This window comes from Diospyros lotus, chromosome 2 (genome assembly GCF_014633365.1).
Source record: "Diospyros lotus cultivar Yz01 chromosome 2, ASM1463336v1, whole genome shotgun sequence".
NCBI classification, from domain to species: Eukaryota; Viridiplantae; Streptophyta; class Magnoliopsida; order Ericales; family Ebenaceae; genus Diospyros; species Diospyros lotus.
Genome location: NC_068339.1, coordinates 13089628 through 13115455, shown reverse-complemented (window position 1 = coordinate 13115455; position 25828 = coordinate 13089628). Strand labels below are relative to the sequence as shown.

At 40.6% G+C, this 25828-nt stretch overlaps 2 protein-coding genes and 1 non-coding gene across 4 annotated transcripts; 1 reads left to right on the top strand and 2 right to left on the bottom strand.

The window, feature by feature from the left end:
- Nucleotides 1–4412: 4412 nt before the first annotated feature.
- On the bottom strand, nt 4413–6074 carry LOC127794645 (uncharacterized). The gene is made up of 2 exons (XM_052325896.1): nt 5899–6074; nt 4413–5739 (listed from the first exon to the last, which is right to left on the bottom strand). Exons 1-2 carry the CDS (start codon nt 6072–6074, stop codon nt 4413–4415), a joined length of 1503 nt encoding a protein of 500 aa, XP_052181856.1.
- Nucleotides 6075–12019: 5945 nt separating this feature from the next.
- On the top strand, nt 12020–12215 carry LOC127796093 (U2 spliceosomal RNA). The gene has a single exon (XR_008021926.1). It is a non-coding gene; the product is annotated as a U2 spliceosomal RNA (small nuclear RNA).
- Nucleotides 12216–20591: 8376 nt separating this feature from the next.
- LOC127794037 (protein ANTAGONIST OF LIKE HETEROCHROMATIN PROTEIN 1) lies at nt 20592–23432 on the bottom strand. Of its 2 annotated transcripts, XM_052324901.1 has the most exons (2): nt 22062–23432; nt 20592–21390 (listed from the first exon to the last, which is right to left on the bottom strand). In XM_052324901.1, the coding sequence occupies exons 1-2, from the start codon at nt 23367–23369 to the stop codon at nt 21367–21369; spliced, it is 1332 nt and encodes a 443-aa protein (XP_052180861.1). In that variant the 5' UTR covers nt 23370–23432; the 3' UTR covers nt 20592–21366. The 2 variants fall into 2 exon arrangements, with proteins under 2 accessions (XP_052180861.1, XP_052180863.1); XM_052324903.1 differs by lacking the exon at nt 20592–21390 and having other exon boundaries at nt 21877–23432.
- Between the last annotated feature and the right edge of the window lie 2396 nt (nt 23433–25828).

The following is a 25828-nucleotide window of genomic DNA, read 5'->3' as shown; positions in this document are numbered from 1 at the left end:
CACCCAGTTGCAAGAGAGGGACGACTTATTAGAGAGCCAGAGGAAGAACTTGGACGAGCTGTTCTCTAAGCGGCAATCCTTGGACCAACGCATTCAGCAGCTTAAGGCGGAGCTATCCCGGGTGAGCTCAAAGTTGTCCCAGGCAAACTCAGTCATTCGTGGGTACGAGCGCAAGTATGCTGAACCCATCAAACTTCCTGAGGTGGAGGAGTTCATCCAGCAGAATTTGCAGGAAGCTTGGACTAAGGGATTTCAGACCCATGCGACTGAGGTGCTCCGCGTACATCCGGACTTGGATATGTCTAATGTCTGGTCTGTTAAAGAAATCGTGGCCGAGATGGAGGACTCGGAGATGGCTGACGGTGACGATGCTCCGCCTCATGCTTGAGTTTTTTTCTTCTTTTTTCTAGCTAGGGTTTTTTGTACTTCATTTATTAGCATGTATTAGACCATCATACTTTTATACAATGCCATTCCATTTTGACTCCTCATTTCTTGATTGTGGACGCGGACATATGGGTCCAGACACTAGTTGAACCCCGATCCACTGTATAGTTGAGGGGGGGCTTCTTGGACCTTCGGTTCTCTCGTGACCCCTATTTAGCCACTCCCTCGCGGAGGAGGGCGTTGGGCTAGAGTTTTTTCGTGGCGATTAGTCCACCTTTCAGGACGGCCTAGGGCTCGTGACCCTTGGTTTTTAGCCACTCCCTCACGGAGGAGGGTGTTGGGCTAGAGATTTTCCGTGGCCATTAGTCCACCTTTCAGGACGGCCTAGGGCTCGTGACCCTTGGATTTTAGCCACTCCCTCGCGGAGGAGGGTGTTGGGCTAGATATTTTTCGGGGCTATTAGTCCACTTTGAGGATGGCCTAGGGCCCGTGACCCTTGGATTTTAGCCACTCCCTCGCGGATGAGGGTGTTGGACTAGAGTTTTTTCGTGGCCATTAGTCCACTTTTGAGGACGGCCTAGGGCTCACGACCCTTGAATTTTAGCCACTCCCTCGCGGAGGAAGGTGTTGGGCTAGAGTTTTTCCGTGGCCATTAGTCATAAAGGAAAGTACAAAGAGGTTCGGGGAATTCCCTTGCTCATTAATAAAACTTCCTTAAGTTTTGCACATTCCAAGTATGCTTCAGGGGCTTGCCTTCCATGTCTTCTAGTCGATATGCACCCGGACTTAAGGATTCCACCACTCGGTACGGTCCTTCCCAATTCGGAGTTAGTTTATTCGTATCCCGAGGATGACTCACGTCGAACCGTCACAACACAAGATCTCCCGGCATAAAACTCCTAGCGTGGACTCGTCGATTGTAGTACCTAGCGATGCGCTGGTTATACGCGACTTGTCGAATTCGTGCCAGGTCTCGGAGCTCATCCATCATATCCAAGTTGCACCTTAGCCCTTGCTCGTTAACCTCCGGATCAAAATGCTCCACTCGGTAGCTTATCACCCCAATCTCGATCGGGATAAGAGCCTCCGAGCCATAGCACAACGTGAAAGGACATTCTCCCGTAGCTGTTCGCGGCGTAGTTCGGTAGGACCATAGTATGTTGGGGAGCTCATCCACCCACCGGTCATTCGCCTTGTCAACCCGAGCCCAGAGTCCTTGTAGAATGGTTCTGTTCGTCAGCTCTACCTGCCCATTAGCTTGGGGATGGGCCACCGAGGTAAAATGCTGCTTGATCCCCAACTCACGACACCATTCTTGCACTGACCGGCCCTCGAATTGGGTGCCATTATCCGTTATTATCACCCTTGGAATACCGAACCGAGAAATAATGGATTTCCAGAGGAATTGCTTTACCTTCCGGCCTGCAATAGTTGCCAAAGGCTCAGCCTCCACCCACTTAGTAAAGTAGTCGATGGCCGCTATCAGGTACTTGTTTTGTCCAGCCGCTAGCGGGAAGGGCCCGAGGATATCTACTCCCCACCTGGCAAATGGGCAAGGCGAGGTCAGGTGGGTGAGTTCAGCTGCTGGGGTATGAACTAGGTTGGAAGTTCTTTGGCATCTCTCGCAGGTTCGGACCACCTGCACTGCGTCGCTTATCATTGTTAGCCAATAATACCCCTGCCGAAGTGCCTTCTGGGAAAGAGACCGAGCTCCGATGTGACTGCCACAAATCCCCTCGTGGATCTCCCTTAGGATGTAGTCAGCCTCGACAGACCCAACGCACTTTAACAGCAGTTGAGTGAATGATTTCTTGTAAAGGTCTGATCCGACCAGTAGAAACTTGGCAGCCTGGCGCTTGAGTTTCCGACTCTCTTGCTCCTCCTCTAGGAGTCATCCCTTGGTCAGATATGCTATTATAGGATCCATCCAACTTTCTGTCCCATTCACGCATAGTTGCTCCGCTTCTCTATGCTCCTTTGGGGCAACGATTCCATGTAGACCACTCGGGAAGTCTTGGGGAAGGAGGAAGCAGCTATCCTCGAGAGAGCATTCGCCATTGCGTTCTGCGCACGTGGAACATGCTTGATTTTTACTGCTTGAAACCGTGCCATAAGATCCTTGGCTATCGCCAAGTATTGGGCCATGGCGTCTTCCCGGGCTTCAAACTCTCCTGTGATCTGTTGCACAATTAAATTCGAGTCAGAATATACCTCCAAATCCCTGACTCCCATCTGTTCCGCTAGTCTGAGCCCGGCAATGAGCGCCTCGTACTCGGCCTCATTATTAGAGGCATTGAATTCGAAGTGGAGGGCATACGGCCAAGCCTGGCCATCGAGGCCCTGGAGTAGTAATCCCGCACCGTTGCCTCCGACACTAAAGCTGCCATCCATCGAGAGAGTCCAAGTTTGAGAAATGCATTCGTCTGCTTCCACTGGCAGGGTGCCCTCCACGATAAAGTCAACAAGAGCCTGTGCCTTGATAACTGGCCGAGGTCGATAGTCGATATCGAAGGCACTTAGCTCCATTGCCCACTTGAGCATACTCCCCGACAAGTCCGGCTTTCCCAATACGTGCCTCAATGGCTGACTTGATAGGACGATAATATGGTGTGCCTCGAAGTAGGGCCTCAACTTTCGAGCGGAGATGACTAAGGCATAGGCCAACTTTTCTGTTGGAGTGTAACGAATCTCAGCTCCAGCCAATCTCTTGCTCACATAGTAGACCGGCTTTTGAACTTTGTTCTCCTTCTGTACCAAAACCGAACTGACGGCCTCATCTGAGGCAGCCAGATAAATGTATAGTGACTCTCCCGACTGTGGCTTAGCTAGGACTGGGGGGAGACCAGACACTGTTTCAGCTGTTCAAACGCCTCCTGGCACTCGTCTGTCCATGCAAAATTCTGGACCCGAGTCAAGGCCTTAAAAAATGGCAATTGCCTCTCCGCAGATCTTGCCAAAAACCTCCCTAATGCCGCTATCCTCCCGGTTAGTCTCTGCACCTCCTTGATACTACGAGGAGAAGGCATCTCGAGAATGGCTTTTATCTTCGAGGGGTTAGCCTCAATACCCCGGTAATGCACCATGAACCCTAAGAATTTACTAGCTGTCACCCCGAATGCGCACTTAGCCGGGTTGAGCTTCATCTGATACTGGCACAAGGTCTAGAGGCACTCCTCCAAGTCGTTTGGATGCTGCTCAACCAAGAGACTCTTGACCAACATATCATCAACGTAAGCCTTCATGTTTCGACCGAGCTGAGCCTTGAACAACTTGTTGACTAGCCTCTGATATGTAGCTCCGACGTTCTTCAACCCAAAGGGCATAACTCGATAACAATAAGTGGCCTTATCTGTGATGAAGGCAGTCTTTTCCTGATCCTCAGGGTGTAATGGGATTTGGTGGTACCCCTAGAATGCATCCAAGAAACTCATCAACTGACATCCCACTGTTCCATCAATTAACGCGTCAATCCTGGGCAGAGGGTAACTGTCCTTGGGGCAGGCCTTATTAAGATCTTTAAAATCAATACAAAGCCTCCATTTTCCCGACCCCTTAGAAACAAGGACCACGTTGGCTAACCACTTTGGATAGTCGACCTCCCGAATATGATTAGCCTCCATAAGCTTTTCCACCTCAGCCTCTATAGCTCTAGCTCGCTCTGGGGCAAACTTCCTCTTCCTTTGCCTCACCGGCACGCAATCAGGGTAGAGTCCCAAGCGGTGGGTCATGACAGCCGGGTCTATCCCCGGCATATCCAGTGCAGACCAAGCAAACACGTCTTGATACCGGCGCAAGAGTGAAAGGACCTCGGATCGCACGGGTTCCTGTAACTTGGAACTGATCCACACCGCCCGATCGGGCTTTTCCCCTAGCAAGACTTTCTCGAGCTCGTCCACCGACTCTGAGGTCTTGGGCTCCTCCAGACCTTCCAAGATGAAGCTGGTAACCACCATAGAGGGAGTGGCGAAACTCTGTCCCTCCCCCCTTGCCGATCTCTGGCCTACTCTTGTACTTAAGGCTTTTCCCTATTTTGTTTCCATCTGGCCCTGGCCGTCTTGAGGGATAGTATCCTGGTTCGGCCTTGAGTTTGACTCTGACCCCTTGGCTATAGTGGCACTCAAAGAGGCTACGTAGCATTCCCTAGCCTGCCGTTGGTCTCCTCTTACCTTGCCAATCCCTCCCGGAGTAGGGAATTTCAACACCATGTGATATGTGCTTGGTACCGCCCTCAGGGCACTAAGCCTGGACCTACCGAGGATCATATTGTATGCCGAGGGCACATCAGCGACCAAAAAATCCAACGTCACCTGGGATTTATGAGAGCCACTACCGATTGTTAGGGATAGCCGGATCAACCCCTCGGAGTGAATCACTATTCCATCAAAACCAACCAAGGGGACACGAATTGGCCTCAACTGTTCGAGAGTGAACCCCATCCCTAGGAATGCCCTCTTGTAAAGAATCTTCGAAGAACTACCCGGGTCTACAAGGATTCGCCTCATCTCCCACTCTCCTACTTGAGCAGTGATCACCAACGGATCTGAATAGTTGGGGTAGCTCGAAAGATCCTCTTCGGAGAATGTGATGACCACATTCTCCTTTACCACGCTCTTGGGAGCAGTTGAGTGAGACCCTGGAACTGTTCCCGTCGCCAATGTGTATAAGATAAACTTCTGTCCTCCCTCATCGGCGGGCTGTTTTCCTTCTCTCCGGGGCGGTGTTCGACTTCGTTCTCGAAGGCGATCACGAGTAGGGGACCTCCTTCTGTGTTCTGGTTGGGATTCTACCCTGCCCGAGTTCCCACCTCCTCGACTAACGAAATCCCGGAGGTAACCCCTGTTGATAAGCTCATGTATCTCTTCTTTCAATTGGATGCAGTCCTCTGTCTCATGGCCGTGGTCGCGGTGGAAACGACAATACTTCTTTTTGCTTCTAGTGTTAAGTGGAGACTTCAGCGGGGGAGGACGTCGCAAATAATTCTTATCCTCCAGTGCCAAGAGAATCTCTGTTCGACTAGCGTTGAGGGGAGCGTAACTTACCGGGCTTCCCCGTGCACCCCCAAAACTTGGGTGATTAGGAGCTCGGGAGGGGCGATAGTCCGTCTTCTGTTCCACCACCGGCTTTTTCTTCTCCTTTTCTCTTTCTTTCTTGTCCGGTTGTTTAGCCCGCTTCACCTTCATCACCTCTTCAGCATTGATGTACTTGTTAACCCTTGTAAGGGCTTTTGTGAAAGTACGGGGTGGAGTCTTGGCTAAGGACTGAGCGAATGGTCCAGCCCTTAGGCCATTCTGGAGAGCCACCATGGCGATCCGCTGATCGAACTCGTCAATGCTCAACGCCTCTTCATTGAACCTAGCTACGAAATCCCTTAGGGATTCACCCTGATTTTGCTTGATGTTCACCAGAGCCATGGAAGACTTCCGATGGCGCTTCAAGGGAGCGTAATGGGCTAGGAAACAGGTCTTCAGCTCTTCCCAGCTGTTGATGGAATGATGGGGAAGGCAAGAGTACCAAGTTCGGGCATGACCTCCCAAAGTAGCTGAGAATGCCCGGCACCACATCGCGTCAGATCCCGATTGTACCAGCATGTGAGAGGAGAAAAGTTCTACGTGATCATAGGGATCTGTGCTTCTGTCATAGAGCTTGATGGATGGGATACGAAACCTTTCTGGTGGGACCTCCGACATGATACCTTACTCAAGGGTTGGTTAGAGCTAAGGTGGGGCAGTTCTTCCTTTCCTTTTCTGAGTTCTTGAACTTGCCTCTCCAAGAAACGCAATCGCCTCTCCTGCGAAGTTCCTCCTCCTCGTGAGGGGGAAGAAGTAGATCCCACCGCCTCAGAGGGGTGGATTTCCTAGCCCGATTGACGGGATTGACGAGGCTCTCGAGTAAGAGGAGGCGACTGGTGCTCCGCCCGCTGAGAGGGCACATGGGGACGATGTTGTTCATTCTGGTGCAAATAGCCAGTCAACAACTCTGTTAACTGTTGGACCTGATTCTCCAGCCTGGTGAGTCGATCCTCCGGTACTGGATTGGCTGGAGGTGGTAGATTCTCCCTTGCGGTGGGACCTCTAAATTAGCTCCAGCCTGGCTTCGAGTCACATCCCTTCGAGGAGCCATATGGGCAGTTATGGTCAGGAGCAAAAGTCGTGTGATACCTGTGGAAAGATCGAGGTCTGAGGTGAGGAGTTGAAGTCCGAAGCGCGAGGTAGGGAAAGAAGAAGCTGGAGAGTCTGGACGTCGGCCCCATGATGGGCGCCAAATGATGATGGTTTTTGGGACCGACCACCACGTGCCACCTCTGCGAATGGACCTCGGGAATTGGACCTCGGACTTGGCGATGTCGGACCTCGGTGACAAGACCTGCAAGACAACGGAGTGGCGGGGCTAAGGTCTCCCGGGGTGGACTCCGACGCTCAAATTAGTAGAGTAGATGCAAGTCGTAATAAATGTAAGAGCTGTGGAACTTGGCCTACCTGGTGAGGATTCTTATCATTTTATATGTAGACCCGTTATGAGGTACCCGGGATAAACCCGTATTGAGCGGGGGCACGACTCTCGAGAATCTCGGTCAAGGTGGAACGGGTCTTGCGGCTCGGCCCGGATTTCTCGGGCTCCGCTCCAGATTGTTGACCCGCCACGTGTCAGTCTCTCAAGCGATCCACGTGGCGGGTAAGACCGTTGGTGCGTAGGGGTATTTTAGTAATTTTAGGTGGTGCCACATCAATACCCTCATCATATTCATTTCCCGACAATCCCGATTATACCTTCTCAGTATATCAAAATTTAAAAATTAATAGATTAAGACAGGTATTATCAATCACATCAGCGGAAGCAAGACCGAAATCTCAATGATATAAAACCGACAAATTCCTTTTATAGATAACCAAATCGATGTTTCACATGAAAATATCAAAATATTACAAAATCTTTAAACATCGTAATCATAAACGAAGACCTACGAAAACTAAACATAAGAGCTACATCTCGACGACATCCTTTCCTTTAACGCCACTACTTTCACCTAGAATGTTTGAATATTCCAGGGACATAGTCAAAATTAGATACTGAATCATCTAAGTGAGAGTTCAAAAATATTTTCATGAATATATGCAAAATCATATATATAAACCGATAAATCCTGACATGCCCCAGCCTAAGAGAATCCCACATAGCAGTTAGCCCTAACCGGGGAAAATGCAATCTCTTTAAAGGCGACACGACCACATCGACCCATTGGCAAACACAATCCTACTTAAGAGAGACAACCTCGACATATGAACCCTGGAATCACCCAATTGTCATTGTTAGGCATTACGCTCCTACTCAAAAGCATTCCAAAACCCAACGCAACCCTAGCCCCAAGAGTATCACATCAGCACTATCCCCGAAATCAACGACACCTCGGTATTAATGCTATTGCTCAAAGGAACCTGGGGTAGTGTCCACTCTCAGCCCCGCCACTTGAGCCAACAACCGGGATGGTGTCCACTCTCAGCCCCACCACTTGAGTACCGCAAGGTGAAGTCCATCTCAGTCCCGTCCCAAGTGGGTCACATAGCATTAATTCTTGGTGCGCATCCCGAGTGTTGTCACTCGAGGCTACATCACAAGTTAACAACCCACGCCTCACATGAACAACACATAACATGCCAATGCCGAAAATCATAACATGCATGACATAAAATCAATATCTCAATGTATGCAATTTACCATACGAAATTTAATATATGTGTAAATAATCGTTTGGACAACCATCACAATAAACCTCGTGCACTGCCTCGATTCTCGTACCAAGCGTACTATAACTCAACCTCGAGCCTCAACGATACCCTAAACATCGAATGCATTCAAAGGGAAATCAATATCTATTTTCTCAATTTTCTTATTATTTTTCTCTAATTTCTTCCTATTTTTCTCTCAATAATTTCAAGTAAATACCTCTTCAAGCATTTTTTTTCTAAATTTTTCTCCACAAAAATTCATAAAAGAATATTTATAAGCCTATGGAATTTTCTAAAAATTTTTCAGATTTTTTTCCTATTTTCTCAAATTTCTATAATTACTTTTCCTTGATAAAATTTATTTCTCCTTGATTTCCTTTGAATCTACTTCAAAAAAAATTACCCAAACTCATAAAATAAATTCCTTATCCTTCTGGAATTTTCTCAGAATTTTATAAAAATCTCTCATATTTATTTTTCATTTACCTTTCCCTTCAAAAATCCAAAATTATTATCTTCTCAAGAAATTTCCAAGATAAATATTTATCAAAATAAACTATTCCTTTTCCTTGAATTTATGGATATTTTTCCAGAATTTTAATTCTATTTTTTCTCGAATTTTCTATATTTTCAGCATTTAGAAAATACAGAAAATACGTCCGGTCATCTTCTCCGGCGACAGCACACCGGAAAATCGAAGCGACGACACCAAGTTGCTCCTCTCCCTTAGTCGATCCCAATGGTACCCTTTTTTGTCGAAAAACACCACCGAAAGCCCTCCGATTTGGCCAAAAATAGCCCGCCCAAGCCACCCGCCACCGAACTCTGGCCAACCAAATTGACATTCGATTCGAACTCCGATTGACACGAAACTTTTCAGGTTATTTGCCCATAGCCTCGCGACCAAAATCCCCTTTTTAGATCCTTCGATTGATCACTCTACAACCCGCTTTAACCACTCCCGCAATATGTATATATATATGCGACCGAATATATATATATGCGAAAACACCCCCTATACTACTCCAAAAACTCTCAAAATTCCCAGAATTGATTCTCACAACCTGGGGAACAAAAGCCCCTTATCCCTGACCTCTGATTCGCTCCCAAATGTGAGAAATCCGGAGTAAAATCTTTGATGCAAACCCTCAACTAAAACTCGGCTATTTATAACCAAATTCGTCTGTTTTTCGACCAATCAGAGGCCGTTGCTTCGCCCTTACGCGACCTTGGCCCATGCTCGGCCATGCTCTATTGAAGAACAGTTGCCAAATCTCTAGATTTTCTGGCCAAAAATCGCTGCCAGATCTACCATGTTTGAGCAGATTTTTGAAAATTGCATTTTGGCCCCCTTAAAATTTTCTTTTGCATTTTGGCCCTTATCCTCAAGCCCCTGAATTATCCAACTATCCCACTAAGCCCCATAAGATCTAAACTCTTTATTCCACCCCTGAAAACAAAGAAAAACCATTGTTTCGACCTCTCTTGGCTAAAATCAATAAATTACACTTATGCCTAAATCTTCGTTTTGACCCTAAACCTCTTTGTTTCTTCTTGAAACTACCAAATGGTTGTTCCTTTTTTCCTTTTGAAAAACCAAAGCCCCCTTAAGCTTCCGTTGACTTCCCAGAAGTCGTCTATAACAATTTGGTATTACAGCTTAATTCATAGCTGCATTTTAACTATACCGAAAATTGTTCCCGATCTTATTTCTTTCGATGCCATAATTCTTTTCTCGGGATGCTCGTTACTAATGTACATTTTGTTTAGACATCTAAGTCCCGGGGTACTCCCTCCCGTCGATTCAACGAATTATTTTACTATCAAACTCATTTTTTGGTATTTTAAATTCACTTAAATTACACGGTGACCTCACATAGGTATGGGGTATTACAGTTGCAGCGAGAATCAACGAAAGGATGAGAATGGGAGAGGGAGGAAAGAGGAGGCGACCATGAGAAAGGAAGGGGAAGCAATTGCAAGTAAGGGTATTTTTGTCATTTTGGCTCATTTCGATCATTTCTTATGTACAAGTAGCATTTTCCTTAAAAAAGTAAGTTAAAAAGAGAGAGCATATTTTTGTCCCCTCAACTTTTACTCTTTTTTTTTTTTTTTTCAAATTTGAAACTCTATATTTTTCATAATTTTAAATATATCCTAAATTGTGTAAAATCACTTATTTAAATACATGACTAGTGGCGTCTTCTCAACTCCCTTACTCTTTCTCTCTCTTTGGCTATGTCACTTCAAATTTGAAACGTGTCTCCTATCTCATTTTTCTATCCGATTGTGTCTCACCAACTCTCTCTCTCCCTCTAAATGTCTCCTCAATTCCCTCATCTCTCTAGCTGATTCTCTTTTGGTGTCTCATGCATCTCTTTCGGCTACGTCTCCTCCATCATCTCCCCTTTATCTGGCTGTGTCACCTCAAATTCAACGATGTTTCCAGTCTTCTCTCTCTCTCTCTCTCTCTCTCTCTCTCTCTATCTATCTAGCTACATTTCCTTACCTCTTTCTTTCTTTCTGGCATCTCCTCAACTCATTTTCTCTCTTCATTACCGCTTGATTACAAGGACGAGGAAGAATATGATTTGTCATAATCAATCATGTAAAAAGTTCGAGTAGCTCTGGCTTTGGCATTTTCTTCCTTCATCTTTCTTTTTTAGATCCTCTTCCTCTACTTTTAACTATTCTAGTTGCCTGAGTAAGAGCTTTGTAGCTTCGTCGAATAAAGAGATGGAGTTGAGAAGACGTCGCTAGAGAGAGAAAATGAGATTGAAGATGTCGTCAAATCTGAGGTGATGTAGTTGGAGAGAGAGAAAGATTGAGCTGAAGAGACATTGGAGAGAGATGAGATGTTGGAGAAGAAGTAGTCAGATGAGACATTGGAGAGATAAGAGACAATTGAGGAGAATCATTTGGAGAAAGAATGGGAGTTAAGGAAATGTAAGAGGGAGAGAGAGAGAGAGAGTAAGATTAGGAGATGCAACCAGATAGGGGGAGAGAGACTAGAGATGTTGCCAGATCTAAGATGACATTGCCAGAGAGAGAGAAAGAGCTGAGGAAACATTGTTGGAGAGAGAAAGAGAAGGAGAAAGAGCTAAGGAGATGACGCTAGAGGAGATGCAGCCAAAGAGAGAGAATAAGGGGAGTTGAGAATACGTTGCTAGAGAGAGATAAGGAGAGTGTTGGTGTGCATGCGTATCACTTGTTGGTCAAATATTTAAATGAATAATTTTGTAAGATTTAAAAATACATTTAAAATTATATAAAAAAAAACATAAAAAATTATGAACAAAATGTTTTTGGCTTTAAAACATATATCTTGAATTTATGTTGTGGTTGTAAATATCTCAACCATGGGCACACAGACTGGCACTAAAGATTCTCCCGGTAAGTCTAGCCAGCACATTCCAAATTTAAACGCCACCACAAGAAAAGATAGCGGATTGACGTGCGCTTATTATTTTTAAACGAAAATAACAAACTGTCGTTCAAAACTCTATTGAGTCTTGGATAAGTCTAACCCACCCTCCTTGTACACAGATGAAACCGGAAAGGAAAGGCACACAGCACATTAACATATAGTTTGTTGGCAAACAAACACAGAGTGAAACTCATACCTTTAAGGCAGGACAGGAGGCATAGACGTCTGACTTCTTAGTTAGCCTATTGGTTAAGAAACATTCTGAATCCAGATAATCTCGAACCAACCCTTGGTGTCCGTCCGTGGTAATTGGATTTGTGTATGGCTTGTGGTCCACATTTTGAACAACCCACATAGAACAATAATATCACATAAAAAAAACTCAGGATTTGCGTTGCCAGTGTCATCCCACATCGGCCGAACAATGCAAGAGGCGAGTTGAGACCAACAATAAATGGAGAGTCCAGCCCACCGGCCAAGCATACCTTTCTCGGCCTTTTGGCTAAGATCAAGTGTAGTATCTGTTCTTATCAGTTTAATATCTGATACGTGGGCCATCGGCTCACATGATATTAAATTAATCTTTTTAGGGGGAGGGCCCACCACAGTAGCTTGCTTCTGGGGTCCTCGCGCGTCGCCCTGGCGTTGCACTGCTGCCTTGGCCTGGCGCACCCCACCCAAATCAGTTTCTAAGTTTATGTGTTCAGGCAGGGGAAACTTAACATTAAGAAATAAAAGAATGTTAATATTTTAAGTAACAAATGACGGGAGAGCTTAATATCTATTATATTGGTTTAATGTTATTTTTCAGTAATTAAAAGATTTATATTAAAAAATTTGCATTTACAAAATTTAAAGTAAGAGAATATTCAGTCAAGGTTTATGGTCTTTAATGTTTTTTCCTCTCCTTTTTGGCTGAGATAATAAATTCAAAGAAAATTTTATACACTATTCGTTCAAACCATTTTGCACGTATTTTAAATTTGAAAAGTGAGTTTTTGGGCCAATTTGAACTTTTATATTTAGGTCTTCTGTTTTTGTTTTTAAAAGTTTTGTACATAAAAATAGAAAATTCTGCGCTGACTATTTATTCTTATTTTTTAAAATGTCAACAATTTTTTTACACATAAAAATATTGTCTTCATTTTTTTAATTATTTTGAACTTTTTAATTTTGGCGATGACATTAATTTACTTCTTGCTTGATATGCCAAACGAGCAGCTTAGTCGACTCAAATTTAACCTGTAAATTTATTTTATTTTATTATATTTTTAAACTATAATATATTTTTTAATTTTAAAATAATTCAATTTAAATTTGAAAAAATTATGTTGGATATTTAAATCAATTTAATTTTTTAACCACATAATGGCTATAAAGAGCTAAGCTAATCGCATGTAGCTACTGCGCGAAATCGAATCGGTCAACACGATTAAAAATTGTTTGACTAGGTAATGATTTGATTTGAGAAAAAATTGAATACTGTTTTAATGGGTATGATTTGGTTATGATTTTCACTAAATACAAATCAAAATCCAAATCGAATGTGTAAGTAACCGAACCAAATCGAACTGAATATACATATATTATAAAACCTAATCTTAAATTATTTTATTTTTATCAATCAAATACTTATATTCAAGAAGTTTAAAGTTAATTTATAACTTTATGCAAGAAGAAAGTAACTTTATCAAAATTTGCCTTTATTTGTTGTGAAATTATCAAAAAAATTTATTGTTGTAAGTGAAGCTTCAAATACGGCACCGTTTCTGGCAGGGGCTGGAGGGTCATTTTGGCAAACCCCTATGGCTGCCCAAAACGACAGCGTTTTGGATCCTGGGTGGAGGGCCAAAACGGCAACCTCTCTGCCGTTTCATTTGGCGTGCTAATCCTTGTCTTTTAGCCTGCCTCTCTCCCGATCGTCGATGCTCTGCACTTTCCTTTATACGACTCAATTTCCACCGCTTAAGTCTCCTTTATATCAGCTACAGTCTCATCGAGATCAGGTAAGAGACGGCCTCCGATTATCCGCTGCATCCAGGGTTTGTTCTGATCATTCTCTTATCCTCATTCTCTCTGTTTCGATGTTCTGTTTTTGTTCTATTCTCTAAGTTGTAAGCCTCTAACCTTAGATTGTGGTTATGGGGCGGAGTTAAATTTCTAAGGGATTATTTTCTGTACAGTGAAATCAGAGAGTTGTTTTTGATTTTGTAATCGTTGACAATAAAATTTTTATCCCTATAGTGCAATGACCTCCTTTGTCGGAGCTCAACGTGGATGTAGCCCTCTTTAACTGATGAACCACGGTAAATCTCTTGTGTTGATATCGTTAATTTGTTTTATGCTTGTTTATGTTTTGTCCATTCTTTTGTGTATGAAATTGGTCTCTTCTATTTGAGTTTAAAGGGGGGTGATTAGGGTTGAGCTTTCGGCTCATCCCAACAGTGGTATCAGAGCCTTTTATACTCGCAGTACCTTCGACTGAGGTTTGTCTCGGTTAAGGTTTACTGGTGTGATGTTGTCGTTCTTGGATTCCTAAGGTTTACTGTAAGTCTTTCATCGGTCTATTATTTTTTACTAAGTGAGTCTGGTCAGTGTCTATGGTTTCCTAGGGTACCTTCGTGCAAAGCAAAGATGACATCAACCCGATTTGAAATCGGTACATTCGATGGTAAAAGTGATTTCGGTAGTTGGAAGAAAAAGATGAGAGTCATTCTCTTCATCATAAAGTGCTTATTGCACTTGAATCCAACGAAGAGAAATGGACAGCAGAACAGCTCTCAAGAGCTGATGAGGTAAGGGAAGAAGCATTCAATCTTATTTTTTTGCATCTTGGTGATAGTGTTATACGTAAAGTAGATGGCATGAATACCCTTCTTGAACTGTGGAATAAACTAGATTCATTATACTCTGTTTTATCTGCTCAAAATTTAGTTTATTTAAAGGGTATGCTATTTAACTTTAAGATGAATGTTTCTAAATCTATGGATGAAAACATAGATGAGTTTACCAAATTTAGTTTATTGTTAAGAGGAACTAATCAAGCCCTTGGTGATACCAGTGAGGCTATGATCCTTTTAAATTCACTGCCTGATGAATACAATGTTGTTAAACATGCTTTACAGTATACTGGTATTGTGCCTAGTTTAGACCTTGTTATCTTAGGAATTAAGGCAAGAGAATTAGAATTAAATGCATCTAAGAAATCAGCTAACAATCTGTTTGTTAAAGGTAAATCTAATAAGAGAAATAACATAGGAAACAGTAACCAAACAGTAGGTTCAGGTTTTAAGGGTAAGCAAAAGCCTAAATGGAAATGCTACCATTGTGAAAAAGAGGGTCACATAAAGAAATATTGTTATGACTTGCTAAAGAAACAAAAACAAAGGGGGGAAGCATCGGTAGCTGCAAGTAGCTCTAATAACCTAGTTGAAGTTCTTACTGTTTCTAGCTCAACTGTTGTTAATGAATGGATAATGGACTCGGGTTGTTCATTTCACATGTGTCCAAACATTGAGTGGTTTCAAAATTTTAGTAACAAAGAAACAAGAACTGTTTATATGGGTAACAATCAAACTTGTTATGTTCAAGGCATGGGTGATACATCTTTGAAAGTGCATGATAACAAGATTAAGATTCTTATAAATGTTAGATATGTGCCTGGGTTAAAAAGAAATCTCATATCTCTTGGAACCTTAGATGAATTAGGTTATTCTTATAAAGCAAAAAAAGGGAATATGCATGTCTTTAAGAATAAACACCTAATTCTCACTGGTACTAAAAGACATGGTCTATATGTTTTAAATGGTTATTCATTACCCTCTGTTAATTTTTCAATTACATGCATGGCTAAAGTTGATAAGACAGATCTCTAACACTTGAGACTTGGTCACATGAGCTAGAAAGGTCTGAAGGCTCTATCAAACCAAGGTTACCTTGGTTCAGTGCCTACAGATCTTTTGAACTTTTGTGAGTCATGCATCCTAAGCAAACAACACAGATGAGTTTCCATACAGGAACTCACTTGGCGAATGTATGCTTAGAGTATGTGCATGCTGATTTGTGGGGTTCCTCTCAAAAGCCTACTTTCGGTGGGAACAGATACTTTCTATCCATTGTGGATGACTATACAAGGAAGGTTTGGGTTTTTCCTCTTAGAACTAAGGATCAGACTTTAGACAAATTTAAAACTTGGAAAGTCTTAGTAGAGAACCAATCAGACAAAAGGGTTAAAACCCTAAGAACTGACAATGGCTTAGAATTCTGTAATAGAGACTTTGATGAATTTTGTGACTCTCATGGCATTGTTAGGCATAAAACTGTGAGGAATACACCCCAACAAAATGGAGTAGCTGAGAGAATGAATAGGACCTTGTTAGAAAAAGTTAGATGCCTCCTCTTTACAGCTGGCCTACCTAAAACATTTTGGAGAGAAGCTCTCTCCATTGCTGCCCACTTGATAAATCGTAGCCCTTCCACTATTTTGAACTTAAAGTGTCCAGAAGAAAAATGGACAGGAAGAAAATTAAATTTCAATTATCTTAAGGTTTTTGGTTGTGAGGCATATGCCCACCAATTAGTGGGAAAATTGGATCCTAGATCCATAAAATGTGTTTTTATGGGGTACCAAGATGGAACAAAAGGATATAGGTTGTGGGATAAGAGTTCAGGTGGAGTCAAGATAATAATTAGCAGAGATGTTATATTTAATGAATCTATCTTCCCTTGTAAATCAAAAAATTTGGAAGACTATCCTACACCTAGCACCCCAGATGACTTTCCTATAATTGGTAATACCCAAAATGAGGTGGAGCAACCGGCAGATGTTCCCGATCTGCCGGCTACTTCCTCCTCAGATGTTTCAAACCCTGAAGTTGACTTACCCTCTGATCATGAAAGTGATCATGAGGAGCCATCTATAGCTCCTGAAGGAGAGGAAGAGCAATATGACTCTCCACACCAGATCCTAAGGGACTACCAGCTGGCAAGGGACAGAAGTAGGAGGACTATAAAGCCTCCTGCAAGATATTCTTACTCAGATTTAGTTTACTGTGCCTTAGTGGCAAGTTTGGAGATGAGGAGTAGTGAGCCTACCTCCTATGAGGAGGCTGTCAGCTCCCATGACTGTTTAAAATGGCAGCAAACTATGGACGAAGAGATGAACTCTTTGATGACAAACAACACTTGGGAACTGGTCCCAAGACCTCAGAAGCAGAAGCTGATAAAATGTAAGTGGCTGTTCAAAGTCAAAGAAGGTATGTTACCCTCTGATCCCTTAAGATTTAAAGCTAAATTAGTAGCTAAAGGGTTTACCCAGAGGGAAAGTATTGATTATACTGAAATTTTTTCCCCTGTTGTTAAATTTAAAACTATTCGAATGATACTTGCAATAGTTGTTCAGTATAATTTAGAATTAGAACAACTGGATGATAAAACTGCTTTCTTACATGGGGACTTAGAAGAATTAATTTATATGGATCAGCCAGTAGGCTATGTTAACAAAAAACATCCTGATCATATTTGTTTGTTAAAGAAGTCCTTGTATGGGTTAAAACAATCTCCACGTCAATGGTATAAAAAAATTGACAATTTTGTAACTGGGATTGGTTTTAACAGAAATGAATATGATAATTGTTTCTACTTCATATTATCTGATACTCCTGTTTATTTGCTGCTGTATGTTGATGACATTCTATTAATTAGCAAGTTTAAGTCTAAAATTTGTGAGTTAAAATCACTGTTAAATACCAACTTTGACATGAAAGACTTAGGACCTGCTAGAAGAATTTTAGGAATGATTATTGAAAGAGATAGGAATAATTCTTGTCTGAAAATTCATCAACATGATTATTTGTTAAAATCTGTTCAAAAGTTTGGCATGTCTGGTTGTAAACCAGTAAATGTTCCATTGGCTGGTCACTTCATCTTATCTAAAAACAGTGTCCAATGTCTGATTCTGAAATGCTTAAAATGGAAAAAAATCCCATATACTAATGTCATTGGAACCATAATGTACTCAATGATTAGTACCAGGCCTGATTTAGCTTTTTCAATTTCTCTACTTAGTAGATTCATGTCTAACCCTAGTAAAATTCACTAGAAAGCTTTAAAGTATATGTTAAGGTACATTAATGGCTCTGCTGATATTGGGTTAATTTATAAAAAGAATTGTGATGTTTTTAATCTTGTTGGATATGTGGACTTTGACTTTGCTGGTGACAGGGACTCTCGAAAATCTACAACTTCTTTCTTCTTTACCCTAGGAGGGAACTGCATCAACTGGAAGTCTCAGTTGCAGCATTTGATTGCACTGTCTTCCACTGAGGTAGAATATGTGGCTGTCACTGATGCCTTCAAAGAAGCCATATGGCTCCAAGGTTTGTTAAAGGAAATTCACATGTTGCAAGGTAAGGTTATAGTATTTTCTGATAGTCAGAGTGCCATACATTTATGTAAGAACCCTGTGTATCATGAGAGAACTAAACATGTAGATATAAAGTTTCATTTTGTAAGGGACCAAGTAGCCAAAGAAAATGTAATTATTCAAAAGGTCCCAACAGAAAACAACCCAGCTGATATAGGGGCAAAAATTGTGACTGCAGCCAAGTTCAAACACTGTTTGGACTTGCTGCATGTCACAGTTGGTTGAAAGACCAAACATCCTGAGTGATGATGGCATAGGTTGTAGCTTGCTGCACTTTTAGTGGATTATCCCTTAATGATTGAAGCTTCAGGGTGGAGATTGTTGTTAGTGAAGCTTCAAATATGGCACCGTTTCTGGCAGGGGCTGGAGGGTCATTTTGGCAACCCCTATGGCTGCCCAAAACGGCAGCGTTTTGGGCCCTGGGTGGAGGGCCAAAACGACAACATCTCTGCCGTTTCATTTGGCGTGCTAATCCTTGTCTTTTAGCCTGCCTCTCTCCCGATTGTCGATGCTCTGCACTTTCCTTTATAAGACTCGATCTCCACCACTTGAGTCTCCTTTATATCAGCTACAATCTCATCGGGATCAGGTAAGAGACGGCCTCCGATTATCCGCTGCATCCAGGGTTTGTTCTGATCATTCTCTTATCCTCATTCTTTCTGTTTCGAAGTTCTGTTTTTGTTCTATTCTCTAAGTTGTAAGCCTCTAACCTTAGATTGTGGTTATAGGGCGGAGTTAAATTTCTGAGGGATTATTTTCTGTACAGTGAGATCAGAGAGTTGTTTTTGGTTCTGTAATCGTTGGCTGTAAAATTTTTATCCCTATAGTGCAGTGACCTCCCTTTGTCGGAGCTCAACGTGGATGTAACCCTCTTTAACGGGTGAATCACGATAAATCTCTTATGTTGATATTGTTAATTTGTTTTATGCTTGTTTATGTTTTGTCTATTCTTTTGTGTATGAAATTGGTCGCTTCTATTTGAGTTTAAAAGGGGTTTATTAGGGTTGAGTTTTCGACTCCTCCCAACATTTATAGATTCTATTTGCAAGAGTTTATTTTTGTTTGTTGGCATGGATCAAATTAAAAAAATTATAGTTAAAATCGAAATCAAACCTAAATCGAATGATTTGATTATGGTTTTTAATTTTTAAAATAATGAGTAATGATTTAGTTTTGATTTTAATAGTTTAAATTTAGTTTGATTATGATTTTGACAAAAATTAAAACCAAATCAAACCATTAACAACCCTAAATCTAGCTCAACCAATTTGATCTCTATTCTTTTAAGGATAGAATGTCATTCAACTATTGTCTATTAATTGATTTACTTTTACCTTTAAACTAATTTGATTACATTAAACAACACATTCAACTTTTTATTTTTAAAATTTTAAAAACTAACAACACTATCAAAAAAAATATAAAAAAATGCTCAATTTTTATTGTTAATGAAAAAAAAAAATTAACAATTCTCTAAAACGAGCCTTCAAAATACTAAATTTAAATGTGTGTACATATAGTCTTTTGTCTGGGTTACAAAAATAAAGGTTAAGTATGAAAAGGTTATTCACCGTCCCCACCTCCTCCTCTTTAACTTTCAGTAGCATTAGTGAAATCTGAATTTTAATAGAAAATGAGATTACAATAATCTTTTTACCATCTGCAAATTAATTCCTTTTGGTCTTTAATTATTTTTTATTGAATATTCATAACTCATTTTGTAATATGATAAAATAATATTACTCGAACTGGAAAGTATAATCAGAATAGTCTCATATCTTTTTCCCTTCCAGCTTCATTTCATATATTACAAATTAGTTAGAATTCGACTATGTATCAGTCATGTTCCTTTGGGTTGGCAAATGGTGAAACCATTGCCAAACTAGAGGCAAGAAAAAACAAAAAAATGATAAACTATCAAATTTAAGTTCACGAGATAAAAAAAAAAAAAAAAAAAAAGGTTAAAGGAAAAAGAAGAGAAAATATAAAAATATTTTCATCGTATTAACAATTTTAATAACAATAAAAAAAAATATACAGATAGAGAGTTGTAAAGTGGAGGGGAACATTGCCATTTTCTCAAATATCAGGGATACATCTATTTTTTTGTAAAATCTTAAGGGTGTTAAATGTAATTTATCCTTCTTAGATTAATCATTCACAAAGTTAATGAAGAATAAAATTGTGGCATGATGATGAAAATAGAAAAGTACAAGTAGCATTCAAAATATTGGGTAATAAACTAATACATGTGCAAAAGTTAAAATATAATGAAATGAGTATTTTTTGATGAATGCCTAGCCAACAAGTAAAAAGATAAAGTTAGAGTGACTCGTGTCAAAATAACATGTATGAGATACAATAAAAGATAGTTTAATCATTTGAAAAGGAAGTGATCTAAGAATAAAAAACTCTTAGTTATAATATGAGTTATAAGAATCTTACAAAAGATAAAGACCCAAGTTATGCTTAACTAGTCCTAAGCCAGAAAATAGGAAAAGGAAAAAATATAACAATTAGACTAGCCAGATAAATGCATGCATGTCAATATACATTGCAACGATTTCTTTATAAAGGTCATGTCTGTGTATCTTGCTAGATTCCAATGGGTCAAAGATAATAGTCACTGGCTTAGTCATATTGGATAATTCCTATAAGTGGCCTAATCAAAGAAACAAATAATTCTTACTATTACCCATTCATCCATTCCTGATCATAGAAACTGTTCTATTAATTGTTTAATTCCTGACGCAAGAGTCACCCTCAAAGCATGTCAAGATCAGCGGCTTGTTTTTCTTCTTTATTACGGTACTGAAGCATAAGTAAGGACAAAAATGGTTAAAGAAGAGGCTAGCGTTGTGGCTGTTCCTGGCTCTGTGCCATCTATAAGAAAGGCAATCTAGCTAAAATTATTTTCAAGGAGAAACTTCTATCCTCAGTAAAAATATCCAATCAAATCCAGGGTGTTCCTCCAGGAACGGATCACATTATCCCTCAAATTTGAATGGCAACACATAATGTTCTTAGCAATGTAGAAGAGCCAAACCATAGCGGGATAAAGGCTTAGTGTATTGTTGTTGTAGAAGAGCCAACCTATCACAGCCGATAGCTGGTCCCAAGGCCGAATAAATGAGAAGGGTTGGGTTAGGTAAGTGACAACAAGAATAAAATTCATTGGATCAAACAACATAAATTCTTCTCCTTTTTGTTTTTGAAGAAGATGAGATGAGATGACACACAGAGGTCATAAAATTTCAGTGCTAATCTTTAGCAAATCCATTTCCACCTTAAAACACCAAGAAGGAAAGGGGTATCTAACAAGAAAGAGAGGAATGGATATATACCTCCATGCACCTGAGATCAATTTGTTCCCCAGTTATACAAGTGATTGAAATTGAGTTGAATCAGCATGTGAGTGGCTCCCAGTTCTATACTCAACGCACAAACATATACAAAAAAAAAAAAAATGTCACTGACAAATACAACAACAATAATCACAAACCCTAACTCCATTATGCAGAGCATACTATATGAAGTCTAGATCTCCAGTCATCTCTATCCATAGTTACATCTTCAGTATAATTATTATATCTTATGTCATGTTTACGGATTTCTTACCAAAGTTTTATTTAGTCATCCTCTCTCTCGTTTGCTATAAATTTGCTCTATTTCATCCACTCACCTCGACGATATCACTGACAAATCACTTCAGAAATTCAGACCATACAATAAGCAAATTAATTATTTGGTTCACTGCCCTTCCTCCATATTCTTAAAATAAAATCCGTAGTCAGATGCCATAGTTGCTAAAAAAAGTTTTTTTTACAGTTTGAGGTTCTTCACCTTCTTTCAGTTTTAGGCCAATTGACCAAATAACATATTTTTCAGGTAAAATCTCAAAGCCTTTGAAGAAATCAAGCATAAAAACACCTGCTTAAATTGAAGAACTATACAAATAAAAGAAGCAAAAATAGAAATGAACTCCAACTCATCCAGATTTACTTGGAAGTACAAAAGTACCATTAAGTTCGCCATTAAAGGAAGAGCAAAGGACCTCCCAGCAAAATATACAAATACAAAGTTATGTTCTTTGACTTACTCGGTTCAAGTGTGCAGCAAGCACATCCCTAATCCTCTTCCCATTCTCATCCGCCTCTCCTTCAAACGAGGGAAGTTGATGGTCCCCCAAGTATTCCAAATTCTCCTCAGGCAGCGCCTCGCTACACTTGATAAGGAAATTGTGCAGCAAACAACATGTCACAATGACAAAAGGGAAAGACTCAAGGCATTGCTCCTTCCACCTCTTTGATAGGAGCTTCCATCTCCCCCTAAGTTGCCCAAATGCCATCCCAACCAGCTCCATTCCGCGGCTATGAACAGAATTGAATGCCATTTCTGAGGAATTCCACACATTATCACTATCTGATTTAGCATAAGGAGTAAGCAACCATGGCAAGAGAGGGAAACAATAGTCCCCCAAAATGTATTGGGGGATTGAATTGCCAGCACTGAGCTCAAAAGCTGGCCCATTCAACAACTCCCTGGATTCCTCAATGCCCGAAAACAGTTTCGATTGGTGGAGGATTGCTTCGGGTTTCATTGAACTTGGCCAACCGGCTGACACGTCTAAGAACCTTCCCTCTGAATCCACCAATGCCTGAACCAACAAAGCTCCATTTCCCCCCAAAGCCTCACCTTCAATTTGAAATTGGTCAAGCCCTAAAACGCCACAACAATTGGGAAGCGAAATCCACCCAAATCCTACCACAATTCGGTTGATATCGGTTCTAAACTCGAATAAATTACCCAATTTATCAGTGATCGCCTTGCATACCATGTAAAATGCGCGGCAGGCGGTGGCCGAGTCAAGCATGAAGCGGCGGGCGACGGCCTTGTACGAGGCGGCGTGGACCAGCCGGAAAAGGGCGGCACCGAGCGCGTAGTTCGGCGGAATCGGCGAGAGGCAGCCGAGCGAGGGGGTGAGGAGTCTGAGAAGGAGCGTGAACGAAGCTTTCGACATTCGAAACGCTTCGGCCCATCGGGCATCGTAGTCAGTGGCGCCGGTGGCGGAGAGGAAGCGATGGAACCAGCAGGGCGGTGCGGATGCGGGAGCGGGAGGCAGAGGTAGCGGCGGCCGAGGTTTATTGAGGAGAGAGAAGAGGGTTGAGAGAGAGAGGGAGGCGGAGGAGATTAAAGATTCGATGGCTAGGGTTTGAGAGGGAAGGAGGTGGAGGTCGTGTTGTGTGAGGAAGGAGTGGGCGGCGGCGGCGGCGGAGGCGGCGAGGGGTATGAGTTGAGAGAGGTCGTGGGGGTGATGGTGGTCGGGAAGGGGATTTCTCCGGCGTTTGGTTCTCTGCTTAGTGGCCGAGTTGGCCGCGGCGTTCCTGCTGGCTCCGCCGGCGGCCATTGTTGTGCTCTATGGATATCAGTGGCGCTGTTGCTTTCATTTCAGTTTTCGGGGAACTGTTTTTGATTATTTCATTTGCAAAAAAGACCAAAAAGAAAAAAGAAAAAAGAAAAAAGAAAAAAAAACAAAGATTATTAATGTTGTGAAAATTCTATAGATGTAAAAATTCAGTCTCAAATAAACTCAGTTTTAAGCTTTTGTTAGATTATTACGTTTTTAGGGTTATTATATCAAAATTAAAATGTAAGCTAATTTAGAAAAGAGGATCAATAATAATTAGGAATAAAAATTTTACTCGCCCTACAATTTTTATTAATTAATAATTTAACAGAGACAAGATGATGATAGAGATGAACAGTTTGAGCAACATTCAATCCCCATATTTTGTTCAATTATTAGTGTGTGTTAGAAGAAGAAGAAGAAGAGCAGCAATAATCTGTGCATTATGGAAGATATGAGAAAAGCATTCAATCGTCTATTCCATCCATATTTCATCCAACAAACGTTACCAAGTTAATATAATTCTTGTTATCTCGATACAATATTAAATTTATTTATTAGAAAATATGTGTTTAATCCATTTAGTCTTTGCATAATTAGAAAGCGCAGGGGTATTGTTTGTCCAAATACTTTGATATTTAAGTCAAATTCTTACACTTAGAAAAGTTAGTAAAGCTTTTTTCATGAGTTTTAGCGATTTACCTTTTAAGAACGAGTGCTCATTTATTTATATAAGAATTAAAGAAATTTGTGATAGTCATTTGTAATATTTCAAGATTAACATAAATTTGGCTCATCTTCATCCATTAACACAATTTTCAAATATGATTTTGAAGTTATTTGGTTGTGTTTTTGTTGTTATAGGAACATTGTGAGATATGTCTCTAGGAGACTATCAAATCTCTCGGACCTTCCTTTTATTGGGAGTTTCTTAGAAAGGTCTCCTAAAGATTTCTCTTATTAGAGTCTCATGGACCTTTAATAGCTTTCTCATCTGTTTTGACCCTTATACTTTATCTTAAGTTTTTAAATTTATCCTTTGTAGGCTTCGTGATTAAGCCAATGTATATTTCATTTGGTGGGTCCTTTTGATTCCAATTATTTTTTCCTTAAGAGTTTTCTTTTGGGTTTTTCTCATGATTTTCTTTTAGGTCTCTCACTAGGTTTATTTAATTGGGCTTGGTCTATATACACATCAATTACTTTTCATTCTTTTCTCTGGGTTTCCTAGATAGAAAAGTAGCCTTTGTTTACTTTTTTATAAGATGATGTGAGTGAAGCAAACTAGTATAATTGTTGCTTCTCAAGAGATACAATTGATTCTTGGTAATAGATCTTGCTTTTGGGAGCAAGACTTACAAGGGCTGGCATGCTATATCTTTTCCTCGAGGATTATGAAATAAGAGTTCCTATGTGGTCAATTTTTTTTCGGTTGCCAGCCTTAGATTTTCTTACCCTTTAGTACTTGTCAAGAGCTAGTAAACTCTGTAAGGTCAAAGATTTCGGGGTTGAGTATATGGTGTCAATAAAATACTATGGTGCACATTTTATAGAGTTTCCTTTCGTTTCTCGAGTGTTTATCCAGCTTTATGGCTTATTTTTGACAAGCAAAGGCTAAAATTCTTTCTCACAAGGAGTTGGATCAAGTGCTATTATACTGAGCACTGTTTCTTTCTTGCCTGAATATCAAGAAATTGCCCATATTCAAGTCATTTTACAAGATTGATCCATCCCAACCTAAAGTTACATATTTTAGTGTTCCAAGTTGGCATCATTACAATTCGAAGTTTTGAGAGTCTGAAAGCTTATCGCCATTCTAGCCTAGTTGATGACTTGGAGAACCTCACTAGTTGTTTGGAGCCTTATTCAAATGACCGAGGGAACCCTGAGGTGATCAACATTCTCAAGGATTTGGATGCTAAGGATTCGAGTTAGTTATTGAGATCTTAGTTACTCTTCAAGGTATAAGCCATAATGTTGATATGGTAGTCCAATTTTTGAGCTCTTGCCCTCTCTTCCATGTCCTCGGTGAAGGTTCCTCCCAGCCCAACTAAGTAAATTTTAAGGTTTTTTCTTTTTATTTTTTGATGATGTACTTTTTCTTTTTTTTATTATCTCCATATACTATTTCTCTGCAATAAAATAATTTTCTTCTTCATCTTCTGGCTTCCCATTTTTTTTCTTACTTTCTAATTGTGTCTTTCCCTTCTTGAGTTATGGTTTGCTCCTCAATCCTTTGGGAGGACTTTATTCTGTTAAAATATTTTTATACTGTTTAATTTTAATGGGTCTTTATTTTCTATAACCCACTAGTTTAATAGAAATTTATATTGCATGACCCCTATTTGTTTCGATAGTATTTCAAATGATGATCCCTAGATCGTTTTCATGCATTTTTTTGCTTTCAATGCTAGGTTTGCCCATATCATTCTTGCGCTTTGCGTTTCAAATTTTTAACC

Coding starts and splice junctions, on each gene's coding strand:
- LOC127794037 (XM_052324901.1), bottom strand. CDS start 23,369: ATGGCCGCCGGCGGAGCCAGCAGGAACGCCGCGGCCAACTCGGCCACT. Junction 21,391..22,061: donor TTGCTGCACACTTGAACCGA/GTAAGTCAAAGA, acceptor CGTTGAGTATAG/AACTGGGAGCCACTCACATG.
- LOC127794645 (XM_052325896.1), bottom strand. CDS start 6,074: ATGTCGGAGGTCCCACCAGAAAGGTTTCGTATCCCATCCATCAAGCTC. Junction 5,740..5,898: donor GGAGGTCATGCCCGAACTTG/GTACTCTTGCCT, acceptor TTTCGTAGCTAG/GTTCAATGAAGAGGCGTTGA.